Source organism: Ranitomeya variabilis, chromosome 7, assembly GCF_051348905.1.
Source record: "Ranitomeya variabilis isolate aRanVar5 chromosome 7, aRanVar5.hap1, whole genome shotgun sequence".
NCBI lineage: Eukaryota > Metazoa > Chordata > Amphibia > Anura > Dendrobatidae > Ranitomeya > Ranitomeya variabilis.
The window spans coordinates 148,234,291-148,254,454 of NC_135238.1; the positions used below are offsets into that span (position 1 = coordinate 148,234,291).

At 40.4% G+C, this 20,164-nt stretch overlaps 1 protein-coding gene across 3 annotated transcripts in view; it reads left to right on the forward strand.

The window, feature by feature from the left end:
• Positions 1-20,164, forward strand: part of LOC143784141 (alpha-aspartyl dipeptidase-like) — a 76,992-nt gene that overhangs the window by 40,308 nt on the left and 16,520 nt on the right. For all 3 annotated transcript variants that reach the window (XM_077272009.1, XM_077272010.1, XM_077272011.1), the window contains exons 6-7: positions 18,336-18,509; positions 18,652-18,711. In XM_077272009.1, the coding sequence (XP_077128124.1) occupies positions 18,336-18,509; positions 18,652-18,711 (234 nt within the window). The remainder of the gene's footprint in view (positions 1-18,335; positions 18,510-18,651; positions 18,712-20,164) is intronic.

The following is a 20,164-nucleotide window of genomic DNA, read 5'->3' on the forward strand; positions in this document are numbered from 1 at the left end:
ATACCTTGGAATTTCATAGCTGAAATGTCGCCTGCATGGTGAGTGATAAAATGTTTGGCTACCATGAAAATATTCCGATTGTTTACATTGAAATTAGCTGTATCTCTGAGATGTTCTGAGATCCGAGTTTTTAGATTTCTTGTGGTACATCCTATGTATGATAATAATTTGAATTCTTGAACATTTTGCTAGTTAAGCTGTGTTTGCATGTACCGCAAAGAGATGTTCCACACTTATAAAAGCCCTTGCATTCTAACCACGTTGTGGTTTTGGGTCTAGACAGGAATAAACCTGGAGATATCATACTCCCAATTGTTGGCACTCTTCTTGCAACTACATTAATTCCTTCTCCCAATAGATCAGACAAGATGTTATCTTCATGTAAGATTGGTAAACGTTTGTGAATTATGTCTTTTATCTGACTAAATTGTGGACTATATTGTAGGCATACATAGGGTTTCTTTTTTTATCTTCTTTCATATTCCTTTCTCGCACATTCAGCACTAGTAAGCTCTCTCTCTTTTTATTTTAACTATATTCTGTGCCCGTTTTAGTGACCATTCCGGATATTTACTTTTCCCTAATCTTTTCTGTAGATCAGAAAATTCTTTATTCATGTCTGCTTCTCTACTGCAGGTCCTTTTTAGTCTTGTGTACTCTCCCACTGGTATTGATTTCAGAGTGTGTTTTGGGTGGCTACTTGTGGCATGTAAGACCGTATTTCCACTAATAGGTTTGGTATGCGTTTTACTATTGTTTGGTTTTCTACTCCTATTAGTTCTAGACCTAGGAATGAAATTTGATGTTTATTGTGTTTAAATGTGAAGCTAATGTCATAATTATTTGAGTTAATATATTCTATGAATTTGGGTATGGTAGCTACAGTTGTGGCCAAAAGTATTGACACCCCTGCAATTCTGTCAGATAATACTCAGTTTCTTCCTGAAAATGATTGCAAACACAAATTCTTTGTTATTATTATCTTCATTTAATTTGTCTTAAATGAAAAAACACAAAAAGAATTGTCCTAAAACCAAATTGGATATAATTCCACACCAAACATAAAAAAGGGGGTGGACAAAAGTATTGGCACTGTTCGAAAAATCATGTGATGCTTCTCTAATTTGTGTAATTATCAGCACCTGTAACTTACCTGTGGCACCTAACAGGTGTTGGCAATAACTAAATCACACTTGCAGCCAGTTGACATGGATTAAAGTTGACTCAACCTCTGTCCTGTGTCCTTGTTTGTACCACATTGAGCATGGAAAAAAGAAAGAAGACCAAAGAACTGTCTGAGGACTTGAGAAACCAAATTGTGAGGAAGCACGAGCAATCTCAAGGCTACAAGTCCATCTCCAAAGACCTGAATGTTCCTGTGTCTACCGTGCGCAGTGTCATCAAGAAGTTTAAAGCCCATAGCACTGTGGCTAACCTCCCTACATGTGGACGGAAAAGAAAAATTGACAAGAGATTTCAACGCAAGATTGTGCAGATGTTGGATAAAGAACCTCGACTAACATCCAAACAAGTTCAAGCTGCCCTGCAGTCCGAGGGTACAACAGTGTCAACCCGTACTATCCGTCGGCGTCTGAATGAAAAGGGACTGTATGATAGGAGACCCAGGAAGACCCCACTTCTTACCCCGAGACATAAAAAAGCCAGGCTGGAGTTTGCCAAAACTTACCTGAAAAAGCCTAAAACATTTTGGAAGAATGTTCTCTGGTCAGATGAGACAAAAGTAGAGCTTTTTGGGCAAAGGCATCAACATAGAGTTTACAGGAGAAAAAAAGAGGCATTCAAAGAAAAGAACACGGTCCCTACAGTCAAACATGGCGGAGGTTCCCTGATGTTTTGGGGTTGCTTTGCTGCCTCTGGCACTGGACTGCTTGACTGTGTGCATGGCATTATAAAGTCTGAAGACTACCAACAAGTTTTGCAGCATAATATAGGGCCCAGTGTGAGAAAGCTGGGTCTCCCTCAGAGGTCATGGGTCTTCCAGCAGGACAATGACCCAAAACACACTTCAAAAAGCACTAGAAAATGGTTTGAGAGAAAGCACTGGAGACTTCTAAGGTGGCCAGCAATGAGTCCAGACCTGAATCCCATAGAACGCCTGTGGAGAGATCTAAAAATGGCAGTTTGGAGAAGGCACCCTTCAAATATCAGGGACCTGGAGCAGTTTGCCAAAGAAGAATGGTCTAAAATTCCAGCAGAGCATTGTAAGAAACTCATTGATGGTTACCGGAAGCGGTTGGTTGCAGTTATTTTGGCTAAAGGTTGTGCAACCAAGTATTAGGCTGAGGGTGCCAATACTTTTGTCTGGCCCATTTTTGGAGTTTTGTGTGAAATGATCAATGTTTTGCTTTTTGCTTCATTCTCTTTTGTGTTTTTTCATTTAAGACAAATTAAATGAAGATAATAATATCAAATAATTTGTGATTGCAATCATTTTCAGGAAGAAACTGAGTATTATCTGACAGAATTGCAGGGGTGTCAATACTTTTGTCCACAACTGTACATCTCCCACCATATCATGAGGGTGTCATCGATGTATCTACCATACCATATTAAATCATAAAAAAAAGGATTATTCACAGAATAAATGTATTCATATTCCCAGTATGCCATGGTTAGATTAGCTAGTGACGGGGAGTATTTTGCCCCCATGGGTACGCCTGTCTTTTGTAAATATACTACTTCATCAAATGAAAAAATATTGTGTTTAAGCAGAAAGAAAGTTACTTGTAACAGAAAGTTAATGAGATCTTGTGAGTATTGACTGAACTTTTCTAAGTGACATTTTTCAAGCTTTCATGGCTAAATTGTGAGGTATACAAGTATAGAGTGACACTACGTCACAACAAAGCCAAGAAAAGTTTTTTAGCCATGTTTTTCCAGAAAAAGTCTTTAGCACTTCTCATGAGTCTTTTATGTATCCAGGCAACCTTAAGACCAGTGGTTGTAGTAAGGAGTCGACCCATTCACAAAGATGTTAGTTCATGGATCCTGATCCTGATACAATTAGTCTCCTTGCTGGTATTCTGCTGCTTTTGTGTACTTTGGGAAGTCCATATAGTATTGGTAATCTGGGATGTGATATATATAAATAGTCTGCCTGTTTGTTATTCAGTACTCCCAAATTAAGTCCTTCCAAAATGATTCTACTGATTTCTTCATTAAAGCTCTTTGTTGGATTGCAAGTTAGTCCTTCGTATGTCCTTGTGTCTGATAGAAGTTCAAAGATTTTTTCTTTATGGTCATTAGAATTTAGAATGACTATCGTACCTCCTTTGTCACTCTTCTTAATTATAATGTTTTTAATTTCTTTCAACTCCTGGAGTGCTTTCCTTTGTTTTCTTGTGAGATTGTTGTTTTTTTCTCTCCGTATATTGATTTTGCTTATCTTTCAAGTTTTTCAGATCTCTTTTTATAATTTCTTGAAATTTGTCCATAGTCTCCACTTTTGTTTGTATGGGATAGAAATGCGAATTTTTGTATTGAACTTTTCTGACTGGTTTATATTTACATTTTCTTGATCTCCATTTGGGGATAAGCTTTGTTGGCATAAAAGCGCTATTTGTTCCTTATAATCTAAATTTTCATATTCATTGCTGATATTACCATTAATTCTTTATCAATATGATTTTCATCTGTCAAAAAATGTTTTTTAATGGTGAGATTTCGAATGAATTTATTCACATCTAAAATAGTAGTGAAAAGGTTGAAGTCCATATCAGGCACAAAATTTAACCCTAATGACAAAACATTAAGTTGATCTTCCGTTAATTCTTGTGAAGATAGATTAATAACATTGAAATCATTTAATGTTTATGTTTCTTTTGGTATCTGATGGTGACTCCTGGTGGATTTCTTGTGCTTTCTCCCTCCCCATCGCTTGCGTTTTTTGATGATTTATAGTTTTTCTTTTTGTTCTCTGTGATGGTGCTATTCAGAGATACATCCGACGCACTGAGATTTGTGTCTGAGGAGTCTGGATCAGATGACGTAAATCCCACATGTGTTCTAGTAGTCATTTTTTATGAGCCTGGCCGTTTTTTTTGCCTTGGCTGTATGTTTTGGGTCATTGTCTTGCTGAAAGACCCAGCCATGACCCATTTTTAATGTACTGGCAGAGGGAAGGAGGTTGTCACTTGGGATTTTACGGTACATGGCTCCAGCCATTCTCCCATTGATGCGGTGAAGTAGTCCTGCGCTCTTAGCAGAAAAACACTCCCAAAACATAATGTTACCACCTCCATGCTTGACAGTGGGGATGGTATTCTTTGGGTCATAGGCAGCATTTCTCTTCTTCCAGACACGGCGAGTTGAGTTAATGCCAAAGACCTCAATTTTTGTCTCATCTGACCACAGCACCTTCTCCTAATCACTCACAGAATCATCCATGTGTTCATTGGCAGACTTCAGACCGGCCTGCACATGTGCCTTCTTGAACAGGGGGACCTTGAGGGCACTGCAGGATTTTAAACCTTTATGTGTTAATGTGTTACCAATGTTTTTTTGATGACTGTTGTCCCAGCTGCCTTGAGATCATTAACAAGTTCCCCCATGTAGTTTTAGACTGATCTCTAACCTTCCTCATGATCAAGGATACCCCATGAAGTGAGATTTTGCATGGTGACCCAGATCGGTGTCGATTGACAGTCATTTTGTATTTCTTCCATTTTCTTACTATTGCACTAACAGTTGTCTCCTTCTCACCCAGCGTCTTACTTATGGTTTTGTACCCCATTTCAGCTTTGTGCAGGTCTATGATCTCGTCCCTGACATCCTTATAAAGCTGTTTGGTCTTGCCCATGTTGTAGAGGTTAGAATCTGACTAATTAATTGAGTCTGTGGACAGGAGTCTTTTATAAAGGTGACTATGTAAGACAGCTGTCCTTAATGCAGGTAACGAGTTGATTAGAAGCGTCTTAACTGGTCTGTAGGAGCCAGAACTCTTAATTGTTGGTAGGGGATCAAATACTTATTTCTCACTGCAAAATGCAAATAAATTTATATGATTTATACAATGTGATTTTCTGGATTGTATTTTTGATATTCTATCTCTCAATGTTAAAATTAACCTACCCTTAAAATTCTAGACTGTTCATGTCTTTGTCAGTGGGCAAACTTGCAAAATCAGCAAGGGATCAAATACGTATTTCCCCCACTGTATGTGAAGATACGTCTCACATATGTCAACCAAAGAGCAATTCTCCCAGCCTTAGTGATCCAACACAAATGCAGGGATGTGATCGACCATCACAGTGATCAAAATAAAAAAATAGTAAATCAAATCCCCTTTGTCACCCCCTTAGTTAGAAAAAAATATATAAAATATTTTTTTCCCATGCTTTTCAGTTAGGGCTGTGATTAGGGTTGTGTTAAGGGTAGCGTTAGAATTGTTTTCTTTTCAAAAGTAAAAAAAAAATGATGATGATATGATGGCTAGTGTTGAGCGCAAGTGTTCGCTACTCGAGTTTGCATCGGGTGGTCAGGTATGCAAGTTTCATGGATCCCTGCATGTTTTTTTGAGGATACAACAGCCACAAAACATGCGGGGCAGGGACTCTAGCATACCAAATGAGCATCCGCTATATTCGGTGCATACCTGAGCACCCGATGGAAACTGGAGTAGCGAGCACTTGCGCTCAACACTAATGATGACATATTACATAGTAACATAGTTATTAACCCCTTCGTGCCATGCGCCGTACTAGTACGGCGCTGCCGGCACTGCATTAGTGCCAGCCGCAGTACTAGTACGGCGCCCCGATCACCGCGGTCTCACGCTGAGCGCCGCGGTGATAGGGTGCGGGTGTCAGCTGTATATGACAGCTGACACCCCGCAGCAATGCCCACGATCGGCGCTGTCGCCGATCGCGGGCATTTAACCCCTCTGATGCCGCTGTCAATAGTGACAGCGGCATAGAGGGGGATCGCGCAGGGACGGGGGCTCCCTGCGCTCTCCCACCGGAGCAGCGCGATGAGATCGCGCTGCTCCGGTGACCTGGAAGGAGTCCCCGGATCCAAGATGGCCGCGGGACTCCTTCCGGGTCATAAGATGACCCTGCTTGCCGGCGCCTGCTGAGAATTCCTCATAGCAGGCGCCGGCAAGCCTCTGCAATGTGCCTGTCAGATCGGTGATCTGACAGAGTGCTGTGCACACTATCAGATCACCGATCTGTGATGTCCCATCCTGGGACAAAGTAAAAAAAAAAATTTTCCACATGTGTAAAAAAAAAAAAAAAAAAAAAAAAAATTCCTAAATAAAGAAAAAAAATATATATATATTCCCATAAATACATTTCTTTATCTAAATAAAAAAAACACCACACAATAAAAGTACACATATTTAGCATCGCCACGTCCGTAACGACCCCACCTATAAAACTATATCACTAGTTAACCCCTTCAGTGAACACCGTAAAAAAAAAAAAAAAAAAAAACGAGGCAAAAAACAACGCTTTATTCTCATACCGCCAAACAAAAAGTGGAATAACACGCGATCAAAAAGACGGATATAAATAACCATGGTACCGCTGAAAACGTCATCTTGTCCCGCAAAAAAAAAAGCCGCCATACAGCATCATCAGCAGAAAAATAAAAAAGTTATAGCTCTCAGAATAAAGCGATGCAAAAACAATTATTTTTTTATATAAAATAGTTTTTATTGTGTAAAAGCGCCAAAACATAAAAAAATTACATAAATGAGGTATCGCTGTAATCGTACTGACCCGAAGAATAAAACTGCTTTATCCTTTTTACCAAACGCGGAACGGTATAAACGCCCCCCCTAAAAGAATTTCAGGAATTGCTGGTTTTTGTTCATTCCACCTCCCAAAAATCGGAATAAAAAGCGATCAAAAAATGTCATGTACCCGAAAATGGTCCCAGTAAAAACGTCAACTCGTCCTGCAAAAAACAAGATCCCACATGACTCTGTGGACCAAAATATGGAAAAATTATAGCTCTCAAAATGTGGTGGTGCAAAAACTATTTTTTGCAATAAAAAGCGTCTTTTAGTGTGTGATGGCTGCCAACCATAAAAATCCGCCCAAAAAACTCTATATAAGTAAATCAAATCCCCCTTCATCACCCCCTTAGTTAGGAAAAATAATAAAATTTTAAAAAATATATTTATTTCCATTTTCCCGTTAGGCTACTTTCACACTAGCATCGGTACGGGGCCGTCGCGCTGCGTCGGCCCGACATACCGACGCATACTGTGCAAGCGCCGCACAACGGGGGCAGCGGATGCTGTTTTTCCACGCATCCGCTGCCCCATTGTGAGGTGCGGGGAGGTGGGGGCGGAGTTCCAGCCGCGCATGCGCTGTCGGAAATGGTGGACCGTCGGCACAAAAAAAGTTACATGTAACTTGTAACATGTTTTTTGCTGCCGGCGGTCCGCCACAACACGACGCAACCGTCTCACGACGCTTGCGACGTGTGTCAATACGTCACTAATGTTAGTCTATGGGGAAAAAACGCATCCTGCAGATGACTTTGCAGGATGCGTTTTTTCGCCAAAACGACGCATTGCGACGTATGCAAAAAAACGCTAGTGTGAAAGTAGCGCTAGGGTTAGGACTAGGGTTAGGGTTGGGGTTAGGGTTTCAGTTAGAATTGGGGAGTTTTCACTGTTTAGGCACATCAGGGGCTCTCCAAACGCGACATGGCGTCCGATCTCAACACGTTTGCATTAAAAACGCATGCGTTTTTATAGAAAAAAACCAGAACACACACTGAAAAGTCACCCACCACCATCATGGTGATAAAGGGATCCAAACCCTAACCCTACCCCTAAACTCATCCCTAACCGTTTAATGAACATTTTCTGACAGTCATAGTGCCACGTATTTCAGTGCCACGTCTTTCAGTGCCACGTCTTTCAGTGCCACGTCTTTCAGTGCCACGATATTTCAGTGCCACGTATTTCAGTGCCACGATATTTCAGTGCCAGTATTTAAGTGCCACGATATTTCAGTTAAATACGTGGCACTGAAATATCGTGGCATTTACGTTAAATACGTGGCACTTAAATACGTGGCACTTAAATACGTGGCACTTAAATACGTGGCACTTACATACGTGGCACTTATATATGTGGCACTTATATACGTGGCCACTGAAATATCGTGGCACTTATATACGTATATACGTATATAAACGTATTTCAGTGCCACGTATTTCAGTGCCACGTATTTCAGGTTAGGGTTAGGGGTAGGGTTAGGGTTTTTTGTTTTTTTCTTGTTTTCTTGTGTTTTTCTATAAAAACGCATGCGTCTAAAAAACGCATGCGTTTTACCGCGTTTACATGCGTTTTTTCACAAATGCGTTTTTTAAAAAAAACGCATGCAGATAAAAACGCAAGTGTGAAACTAGCCTTACCCTTGGGAAAATAAAAACATGGGGGCTAAAATATAATTTTCGTGGAAAAAAATATATTTTTTATTTTCACGGCTCTGCGTTATAAACTGTAGTGAAGCACTTGGGGGTTCAAAGTTCTCACAACACATCTAGATAAGTTCCGTGGGGGGTCTAGTTTCCAATATGGGGTCACTTGTGGGGGGTTTCTACTGTTTAGGTACATCAGGGGCTCTGCAAATGCAACATGACACCTGCAGACCAATCCATCTAAGTCTGCATTTCAAACGGCGCTCCTTCCCTTCCAAGCTCTGCCGTGCGCCCAAACAGTGGTTCCCCCCAATGTATGGGGTATCAGCGTACTCAGGACAAATTGGACAATAACTTTTGTTGTCCAATTTCTCCTGTTACCCTTGGGGGAAAGAAAATTGCGGGCTAAAACATCATTTTGTGGAAAGAAAAAATGATTTTTTAATTTTCACAGCGCTACATTCTAAACTTTAGTGAAACAACTGGGGGTTAAAAGTGCTCACCACACATCTAAATAAGTTCCTTAGGGGGTCTTCTTTCCAAAATGGTGTCACTTGTGGGGGTTTCTACTGTTTAGGCACGTCAGGGGCTCTCCAAACACGACATGGGTTCCGATCTCAATTCCAGCCAATTTTGCATTGAAAAGTCAAATGGCGCTCCTTCCCTTCCGAGCTCTGCCATGCGCCCAAACAGTGGTTTATCCCCATATATGAAGTATCAGCGTACTCAGGACAAATTGCACAACAACTTTTGGGGTCCAATTTATCCTGCTACCCTTGGGAAAATAAAAAATTTGGGGCAAAAAGATCATTTTTTGTGAAAATTAATATTATTTTTTTTTACGGCTCTACATTATAAACTTCTGTGAAGCACTTGGAGGTTCAAAGTGCTCACCACACATCTAGATTAGTTCCTTAGAGGGTCTACTTTCCAAAATGGTGTCACTTGTGGGGGTTTCCACTGTTTAGGCACGTCAGGGGCTCTCCAAACACGACATGGGTTCCGATCTCAATTCCAGCCAATTTTGCATTGAAAAGTCAAATGGCGCTCCTTCCCTTCCGAGCTCTGCCATGTGCCCAATCAATGGTTTACCCCAACATGTGGGGTATCGGCGTACTCAGGACAAATTGTACAACGACTTTTTTGGTCCAATTTCTCCTGTTACCCTTGGTAAAATAAAACAAATTGGATCTGAAGTAAAAATTTTGTGAAAAAAAAGTTAAATGTTCAATTTTTTTTAAACATTCCAAAAATTCCTGTGAAGCACCTGAAGGGTTAATAAACTTTTTGAATGTGGTTTAGAGTACCTTGAGGGGTGCAGTTTTTAGAATGGTGTCACTTTTGGACATTTTCTGTCATATAGACCCCTCAAAGTCACTTCAAGTGTGAGGTGGTCCGTAAAAAAAATGGTTTTGCAAATTTTGTTGCAAAAATGAGAAATCGCTGGTCAACTTTTAACCCTTATAACTCCCTAACAAAAAAAAAATTATGTTTCCAAAATTGTGCTGATGTAAAGCAGACATGTGGGAAATGTTGTTTATTAACTATATTATGTGATATGACTCTCTAATTTAAGGGCATAAAAACGAAAAATTTGAAAATTGCTAAATTTTCATAATTTTCGACAAATTTCTGTTTTTTTCACAAATAAATGCAAGTCATATCGAAGAAGTTTTACCACTATCATAAAGTACAATATGTCACCAGAAAAAAATCTCAGAATCACCAGGATCCGTTGAAGCGTTTCAGAGTTATGACCTCATAAAGTGACAGTGGTCAGAATTGTAAAAATTGGCCGTGTCACTTAGGTGAAAACAGGCTTTGGGGTGAAGGGGTTAAGGTTGAAGGAAGACTTTAAGTCCATCTTGTTCAACCCATAGCCTAACCTAACATGTTGATCCAGAGGAAGGCAAAACAAACCCATGTGGCAAACAGTAAACTCCACATTGGGGGAAAAATTCCTTCCCGACTCCACATACGGCAATCAAACTGGTTCCCTGGATCAACACCCTATCAAGGAATCTAGTGTATATACCCTGTAACATTATACTTTTCCAGAAAGGTATCCAGTCCCCTCTTAAATTTTAGTAATGAATCACTCATTACAACATCATACGGTAGAGAGTTCCATAGTCTCACTGCTCTTACAGAAAACAATCTGCGTCTGTGATTATGCTTAAACCTTCTTTCCTCCAGATGTAGAGGATGCCCCCTTGTCCTTGTCTCAGGTCTATGATTAAAAAGATCATCAGAAAGGTCTTTGTACTGTCCCCTCATATATTTATACATTAAAATAAGATCACCCTTTAGTCTTCGTTTTTCCAAACTAAATAACCCCAAGTGTAATAATCTATCTTGGTATTGCAGACCCCCCAGTCATCTAATAACCTTGGTCGCTCTTCTCTGCACCCGCTCTAGTTCATCTATTTCTTTCTTATACACCGGAGACCAGAACTGTGCACAGTATTCTAAGTGTGGTCGAACTAGTGACTTGTATAGAGGTAAAATTATGTTCTCCTCATGAGCATCTATGCCTCTTTTAATGCAACCCATTATTTTACTTGCCTTTGTAGCAGCTGCCTGACACTGGCCACTGAATATGAGTTTGTCATCCACCCATACACCCAGGTCTTTTTCATTGACGGTTTTGCCCAGAGTTTTAGAATTAAGCACATAGTTATACATCTTATTACTTCTACCCAAGTGCATGACCTTACATTTATCCCCATTAAACCTCATTTGCCATCAGCCCAAGCTTCTAGTTTACATAAATCCTCCTGTATTATAAAATTGTCCTCCTCTGTATTGATTACCCTGCAGAGTTTAGTGTCATCTGTAAATATTGAAATTCTACTCTGAATGCCCCCTACAAAGTCATTAATAAATATGTTAAAAAGAAGAGGGCCCAATACTGACCCCTGTGGTACCCCACTGCTAATCGCGACCCAGTCCGAGTGTGCTCCATTAATAACCACCCTTTGTTTCCTATCCCTGAGCCAGCTCTTAACCCACTTACACATATTTTCCCCTATCTCCATTGTTCTCATTTTATGTATCAACCTTTTGTGTGGCACCATATTAAAAGCTTTTGAAAAGTCCATATACACTACGTCCACTGCGTTCCCTTGGTCCAGTCCGGAACTTACCTCTTCATAGAAACTGATCAGATTAGTCTGACAGGGACGGTCTCTAGTAAACCCATGCTGATACTGGGTCATGAGGTTATTCCTCTTCAGATACTCCAGCATAGCATCTCTTAGAATGCCCTCCAGGATTTTACCCACAGTAGAGGTTAAGCTTACTGGCCTATAATTTCCAGGTTCAATTTTAGACTTTTTGAATATTGGTACCACATTTGCTATACGCCAGTCCTGTGGGACAGACCCCTTTGCTATAGAGTCCCTAAATACACTATGTTCCAAATTATTATGCAAATGACATTTTTATCGGATTTTCCTAAATGGTTGGTGCAAATGACAGTCAGTCTAATAAAAGTCATCACCCGTTAGAGTATACATCGAATTTTATTGAAGAAACTTCCCAATGATAACAGTATAATCTCCAAAATGAATAAAAACTTAAAATGCACTGTTCCAAATTATTAGGCAAAGTAGAATTTCGAAACATTTGATATGTTTTAAAGAACTGAAAATGCTCATTTGTGGAATTTACAGCATTAGGAGGTCACATCCACTGAACAAAAAAGCTATTTAACGCCAAAACATCCTAACGGGCCAAGTTACATGTTAACATAGGACCCCTTCTTTGATATCACCTTCACAATTCTTGCATCCATTGAACTTGTGAGTTTTTGGAGAGTTTCTGCTTGTATTTCTTTGCATGAAGTTGGAATAGCCTCCCAGAGCTGCTGTTTTGATGTGAACTGCCTCCCACCCTCATAGATCTTTTGCTTGATGATACTCTAAAGGTTCTCTATAGGATTGTGGTCAGGGGAAGATGGTGGCTACACCATGAATTTATCTCCTTTTATGCCCATAGCAGCAAATGACTCAGTGGTATTATTTGCAGCATGAGATGGTGCATTGTCATGTATGAAGATGATTTTGCTCCTGAAGGCACATTCCTGCTTTTTATACCATAAAGGAAAGTTGTCAGTCAGAAACTCTATATACTTTGCAGAGGTCATTTTCACACCTTTGGGAACCTTAAAGGGCCTTACCAGCTGTTTCCCCATGTTTCCGGCCCAAAACATGACTCCTCCACCTCCTTGCTGACTCGCAGCCTTGTTGGGACATGGTGGCCATCCACCAACCATCCACTACTCCATCCATCTGGACCATCCAGGGTTACCTGACACTCATCAGTAAGCAAGATTGTTTGGAAATTAGTCTTCATGTGTGTGTGGGCCCACTGCAACCATTTCTGCTTGTGAACACTGTTTAAGGGTGGCCGAATAGTAGGTTTATGCACCACAGCAAGCCTTTGAAGGATCCTACACCTTGAGGTTCGAGGGACTCCAGAGGCACCAGCAGCTTCAAATATCTGTTTGCTGCTTTGTAATGGCTTTTTAGCAGCTGCTCTCTTAATCCAATGAACTTGCCTGGCAGAAACCTTCCTCATTATGCCTTTATCAGTACAAACACATCTGTGCTCAGATACAGCCACAAATCTCTTAACAGTACGATGATCACGCTTAAGTTTTCGGGAAATTTCTAATGTTTTCATCCCTTCACCAAGGCATTGCACTATTTGATGCTTTTCAGCAGCAGAGAGATCCTTTTTCTTTCCCATGTTACTTGAAAACTGTGGCCTGCTTAATAATGTGGAACATCATTTTTAAGTAGTTTTCCTTTAATTTGAATCACCTGGAAAACTAATTATCACGTGTTTAAGATTGATTTCAGTGATCCATTGAGCCCTGAGACACAATACCATCCACGAGTTTATTTGAAAAACAAAACAATTAAATCTTTATGACTCTTAAATCCAATTTGCATAATAATTTGGAACACAGTGTATAAGAAATAGTGGTTTGTCTTTTACATTACTTAGTTCTCTCAGTACTCGTGGGTGTATGCCATCCGGACCCAGAGATTTATCTATTTTAATCTTATTTAGCCGCTTTCGCACCTCTTCTTGGGTTAGATTGGTGACCCTTAATATAGGGTTTTCATTGTTTCTTGGGATTTCACTTAGCATTTTATTTTCCACTGTGAATACCGTGGAGAAGAAGGTGTTTAATATATTAGCTTTTTCCTCGTCATCTACAACCATTCTTTCCTCACAATTTTTTAAGGGGCCTACACTTTCACTTTTGATTCTTTTACTATTGATATAGTTGAAGAACAGTTTGGGGTTAATTTTGCTCTCCTTAATGTGCTTCTCTGTTTCCTTTTTGGCAGCTTTAATTAGTTTTTTAGATAAAGTATTTTTCTCCCTATAGTTTTTTAGAGCTTCAATGGTGCCATCCTGCTTTAGTAGTTTAAATGCTTTCTTTTTACTGTTAATTGGCCCTCTTACTTCTTTGTTTAGCCACATTGGGTTTTTCCTATTTCTAGTCCTTTTATTCCCACAAGGTATAAACCGCTTACAGTGCCTATTTAGGATGTTCTTAAACATTTTCCATTTATTATCTGTATTCTTATTTCTGAGGCCATTGTCCCAGTCTACCAGATTAAGGGCATCTCTAAGCTGCTCAGACTTTTCCTTCCTAAAGTTCAGTGTTTTTGTGACTCCCTGACAAGTCCCCCTAGCGTAAGACAAGTGAAACTGTACAATATTGTGGTCGCTATTTCCTAGATGCCTGACGACCTGCAGATTTGTTATTCTGTCAGGTCTGTTAGATAGTATTAGGTCTAAAAGTGCTGCTCCTCTGGTTGGATTCTGCACCAATTGTGAAAGATAATTTTTCTTGGTTATTAGCAGAAACCAGTTGCCTTTATGGGTTTCGCAGGTCTCTTTCCCAGTTAATATCCGGATATCACTGGAAGAGTTGGGCGGATTTAACACACACACTACATTTTTTTTTAAAACAAACAGAATTCTTGGGGACACTAAAATCCTGACCACTTTTGACTGGGTCACATGTCCTCTTTAACCCCTTCCTGACATTTGACGTACATGTATGTCATAATGGCAAAGGTTTTACAGGTACGTAATGGTGGTCATGTGTGCACAGGACTTAACTGACAGTCGAGCTCTTGCCTCAACAGCCAAGGCCAATGTCAGCGCAGTCTTTGGTTGTCTAGTCATATATTTGCCATGATCAATAGCAATCGCATCATTTGGATGGTTGTGATTCCATTATTATGTGCCAATGGTTGTCATGGCAGACAGAGGTCAAAGAAAACCTCTGGGTCTGATGGTATGGTGGCCTGTTAGGCCCTGTTATAAGCCTATACGTCACACTAAAAATCCCACATAATAAAATGAAAAAATAAAATAGAATTAAGTCATAAACAAGTGTTTCACCAATTAAAAAGCATTATTTTTAATGAAAGGAGGCATTACCAGTGTGAGACATGTAGTGACTGACAGTCTGCTCTTCTGATCTACATGTCTCACATTGGTAACGCTCCATTTCATTTAAAATAAGGCAGATTCTCTTGCAGATCAGTGTCCAGCCCATAGCTCTTAAAGGCAGTCTGTCAGCATGTTTTTTCTATTTAATCTGAAGATAACAGGAGATGGGGTCTGAAACATAGATTTCAATGATGTGTGAATTTTTCTTGCTGTGTGCTGTTTACTTACAATGAAGGTTTTATCACCTAGGAAGTATCAGTGTTGGACTAGGTGCCCGCATGCCTCCTGGGCCAACTTCACCACCTCCTGTGATATGTACCTCATTGTTTATGGACTATGTACATACAGAGCCTGGTGTGGGTGGGGTTAGCTTTCTCAGCTCTGCTTCAAGCTACAGCTAAGAACTCTTGACTGTTTCACAACTGTTGCATCCAGTAAACTGAGTGATACATCTACACAAATATTCAAATATACAGTGTGTCCGTAAAGTCATGGTGCACTTTTGACCAGTCACTGGAAAGCAACAAAAAAAACGATAGAAATGTGAAATCTGCTCCAAATAAAAGACAAACTCTCCCAGTTTCATAACTATCCAGTGCAGTTTGATGTGTGCTCCATTTGTTGCCCTACACACATCCAAACGAAAGTGAAGTTCTTGCCACACAGGAGTAAGGACTAGTGTTGAGCATTCCGATACCGCAAGTATCGGCCGATACTTGCGGTATCGGAATTCCGATACCGAGTTCCGATACTTTTGTGGTATCGGGAATCGGTATCGGAACCATATTCATGTGTAAAATAAAGAATTAAAATAAAAAAATATGGATATACTCACCTCTCCGGCGGCCCCTGGATCTTACCGATGTAACCGTGAGCCTCCGTTCCTAAGAATGAGCGCGTGAAGGGCCTTCGATGACGTCGCGGCTTCTGATTGGTCGCGTGACCGCTCATGTGACCGCTCACGCGACCAATCAGAAGCCGCGACGTCAGCCGCGACGTCATCGAAGGTCCTTCACGGGCTCATTCTTAGGAACGGAGGCTCCCGGTTACAGCGGTAAGGTCCACGGGCCGCCGGAGAGGTGAGTATATCCATATATATCCATATACTCACCTCTCCGGCGGCCCCTGGACCTTACCGCTGTAACCGGGAGCCTCCGTTCCTAAGAATGAGCCCGTGAAGGACCTTCGATGACGTCGCGGCTGACGTCGCGGCTTCTGATTGGTCGCGTGAGCGGTCACATGAGCGGTCACGCGACCAATCAGAAGCCGCGACATCATCGAAGGCCCTTCACGCGCTCATTCTTAGGAACGGAGGCTCCCGGTTACAGCGGTAAGATCCAGGGGCCACCGGAGAGGTGAGTATATCCATATTTTTTATTTTAATTCTTTATTTTACACATGAATTTGGATCCCAGGGCCTGAAGGAGAGTTTCCTCTCCTTCAGACCCTGGGAACCATTCCGATACTTTGCGTCCCTTTGAAATGCATTGGTATCGGGTATCGGTATCGGCGATATCCGATATTTTTCGGAACTCCGCCCCGCCTCCCCGCACCTCACAATGGGGCAGCGGATGCGTTGAAAAACAGCATCTGCTGCCCCCATTGTGCGGTGCTTCCATAGCTAGCGTCGGTGCGCCGCAACGTCGCATAGTGACGTGCAGTGCACGACGCTAGTGTGAAAGTAGCCTAAATCATGGAGGTCATTTTTTTTGTATTTGTTATGTATATGTATATACTTATTTTATTTATTTATTTATTTTTTCTTCAAACAACAATTGTTCCCCCTGCTCTACAGGAAGCATTTATTTTTTTTTGTCTGGAGCACTTAACTTTATTAGCATGCACAAAAAAAAAAAAAATAAACGCAAAAAAAAACCACGACCAAAACCGCACCTAAACCTGCGTTTTTGGCGCAGCTTCTTTCCAAGATCAGGTTTTGCTGCAGTAAAAAAGCAGTAAAAATGCCCTTTGTGAACTTACCGTAAAGGTCCATAAGGTATAAACAGGATTTCCTTGTTGGTGTGCAAATAATGTATAAATAATTATATATGATAGGGGCACAAATCCACACAGGAATCAAGGTCATACAGACAAAAACAATATACAGCTCTGGCAAAAATTAAGAGACCACTGCAAAATGTTCAGTTTGTCTGATTTCTCTCTTCATAGGTATATTTTTTGAGTAAAATGTAACCCCCCCCTCCCCCAGTGCTTTCAGACCTCAAATAATGCAAAGAAAGCAAGTTCATAATACGGTACTTTAGAAACAACTAAACTAATGTTTTAACTCAGGAAGAGTTCAGAAATCAATATCTTGTGGAATAACCATGATTTTTAATCACATCTCTCATGCATCTTGGCATGCTTTCCACCAGGCTTTCACACTGATTCTGGAGCAAAAATCAAATCTAACAGTTCTTCTTTGTTTGATGGCTTGTGACTATCCATCATCCTCTTGATTACATTCCAGAGGTTTTCAATGGGGTTCAGGTCTGGAGATTGGGCTGCCCATGGCAGGGTTTTGATGTGATGGTCTCTTAATTTTTGCCAGCGCTGTATGGCAATATTCCCATGTAAATGTTAACAATATAATGCTAATGCATGTAAAGAGGAAGCATGATCAGATATCAAAGATATATTAGTGCTGCTTACCCATAGTATGATGTGGAGACTGCTAGAGCCACCCCGATGCACGTTTCGCACATGGTGCTTTCTCAAGGGGAATTGCTGAAATCAGGCTCATTTGCCCTATATTATGCTACTCTCAGGTTAAATAGCAAATATCTGCAGACAGATTCCCTTTTACAGCTCTTTTATATTTGAGAAAAATATAGATTTCTCCGGAATAAGATATCGGATTGCACGTTTCAAGTTATCGTTTTATTGAACTTCCTATGATCTACATGCCCATATACACTGATCACACTGACTAATCTCCTTTAGGGCGCAGTCAGAAGGTCGGATAACACGGATGCCGATCGCATTGCAGTGCACGGACTGGCCGACGGCATGTAGAAATACAGGCTGTCACACTTGTGTCAGGAGGGCCCCTGGCCAGTCCGAACATTACAATGCGATTGTCGTCTGTGTTATATGGCCGTCTGACTGCGCCCTTAAGAGCATAGCAAATCTAAGTTTAAAAATTGGGAATTTTTGCTACATTTTTGTCAAATTTATTATTTTTTTACGAATAAATGCAACTCATATCAACCTAAATTGACCACAAACATAAAGTACAAGATGTCACAGAAATACAGTCTCTGCATTACTACGATATATGCTTTCTAGAGTCACACAAAGTGACATATCAGATTTAAAAAATGTGGCCCTGTCAGAAAGGTGAAACTGCCTTAGGCGGTGAAGGAATTAAATACATTTCGTCAAGGTGTGTACAGCTTTTTTATGCTATCCAGGTATTATCTTATTCTAGTAATTGCTAACATAATTTTCAGGATGGAATCCCTTACATAGGATCCAGTGCCGGTACCAATGTGGCTACAATCAGCATCAACACCACCAACGACATGCCAATTGTGTACCCACCCTCTCTTCAGGCTCTTGGATTGGTACCGTTCAATATAAACCCACATTACCTGGACCCGGATGCTAACAGCAAACATATGGGGGTATGTAGATTCACTTTGGCTATGCGTTGCAGGAAAACCGTAACTCATATGAAATTGCTTATTCGACTTAAATATTATGTAAGTGAACAGATCCTGCAGATTTATTAACCAAAGTCTATCTTTAATTATATCCCTTACCCAGGAGACACGAGAACAGCGGATAAGGCAGTATCATGAAGAACCAGATACTCCTCCTGTGCTCGTATGTAAAAGTGTTCAGTGCGCACATGTAGTAGAGCCGATTGTACAGTATAATGCAGATGTTTACTAGAGATGAGCACATTGTATGCAAATCAAATTAGTGTTGCATTTTTAGGAATTTGCTGTACCTGCCAAAGTAAAATAATTTGCAATTCAATTTGACTAAAATAGCCACGGCCATTTTTTCAAATTGCAATAGATTGTAAGCAGCCTGAGAAGGCTTACTTGACCTCAGTCATGACCGGGTAGCTTCCTTGTAATGCCTTTCATAGCCTGGCACAACACAGCCAATTATTGAAGGACTATCCTAGACTGTATAAAAGCAGAGGCAGGGATTGCAGCAGGCATTTTGGGGCGAGTCTTGCTAGTGAGAGAATGTTATAGCTCACAACTGAGCAATAGAGAGAAAAAGCCATAAATCAGCAAAACTTACAGTGAATGTGTGGTTGTTACAGCACAGCAGTGAAGCACAGTCACCATCTGTTTCCCCATAGCTGTATACAGTATTATCAGGCTGTCTTTGCATTAAAGGAGTTGGATACAGTCCTAGGAGATCTTACAATTTTATACACATCTTTTCAGGGCTATTGAAGTGCTTCCAATTTATGTCCATTTTTTTTAAACCCCTTCCTGAGCTGGCTATTTTCCCATTTTTGTTTTTTCCCTATTTTTGTTTTTTATTCCCATAACTTTTATTTTTATGTTGAAATAGCCATATGAGGATTTGTTGTTTTTTTCCCAGACAAGTTGTTCTTTTCAATGCCACCATTTATTTTAACATGTGATGTACTGGAAAGTGAGTAAAAAATTGCAAGTGCAGTGAAATGCAGTTCTGAATGAAATACAATGAAGTGCGATTCCACAATTGTTTATTAGGGTTTTTTTTAGTTACCATGTTCACTGTACAGTAAGATGACCTGGCACATGATTCTCCAGGTCAGTACCATTACGACTGTACCAAAAATGGTGGTTTTCCCAAATATGGGGGATTGGCGTACTCAGGAGAAATGTCACAACAAATTGTTTGGTCCATTTTCATGAATTCATCTAGAGGTGCAGTGACCATATTGACACCACATGTGCCTCACAGAATTTTAAACCATTAGGTGGTGAAGAAAGAATTGTTACATTTTACCACTAAAATGTTATTTTAGCCCCAAGAAAATGGACCTCGATTTGTTGTAAAAATGTCTCCCAATCGTGCCAATACCCTACATGTAATCGGGGAAATGCTTTTCAGGCGCAATACAAAGCTCAGAAGGAAAGGTGTGCCATATTGTAGTGCAGATTTTACTGATACGCTGCTGTGCACACGATGCGTTTTTGATGCGTTTTTTTTCCGCTCAGAATTGGCTCAAAAATGCTATGGAATCTTTATGCTATCAAAGTCAATGAGAATCCTAAAGTGTTGTGCACATGATCAGATTTTTTTTCTTTCAGGATTTGCTATGTGT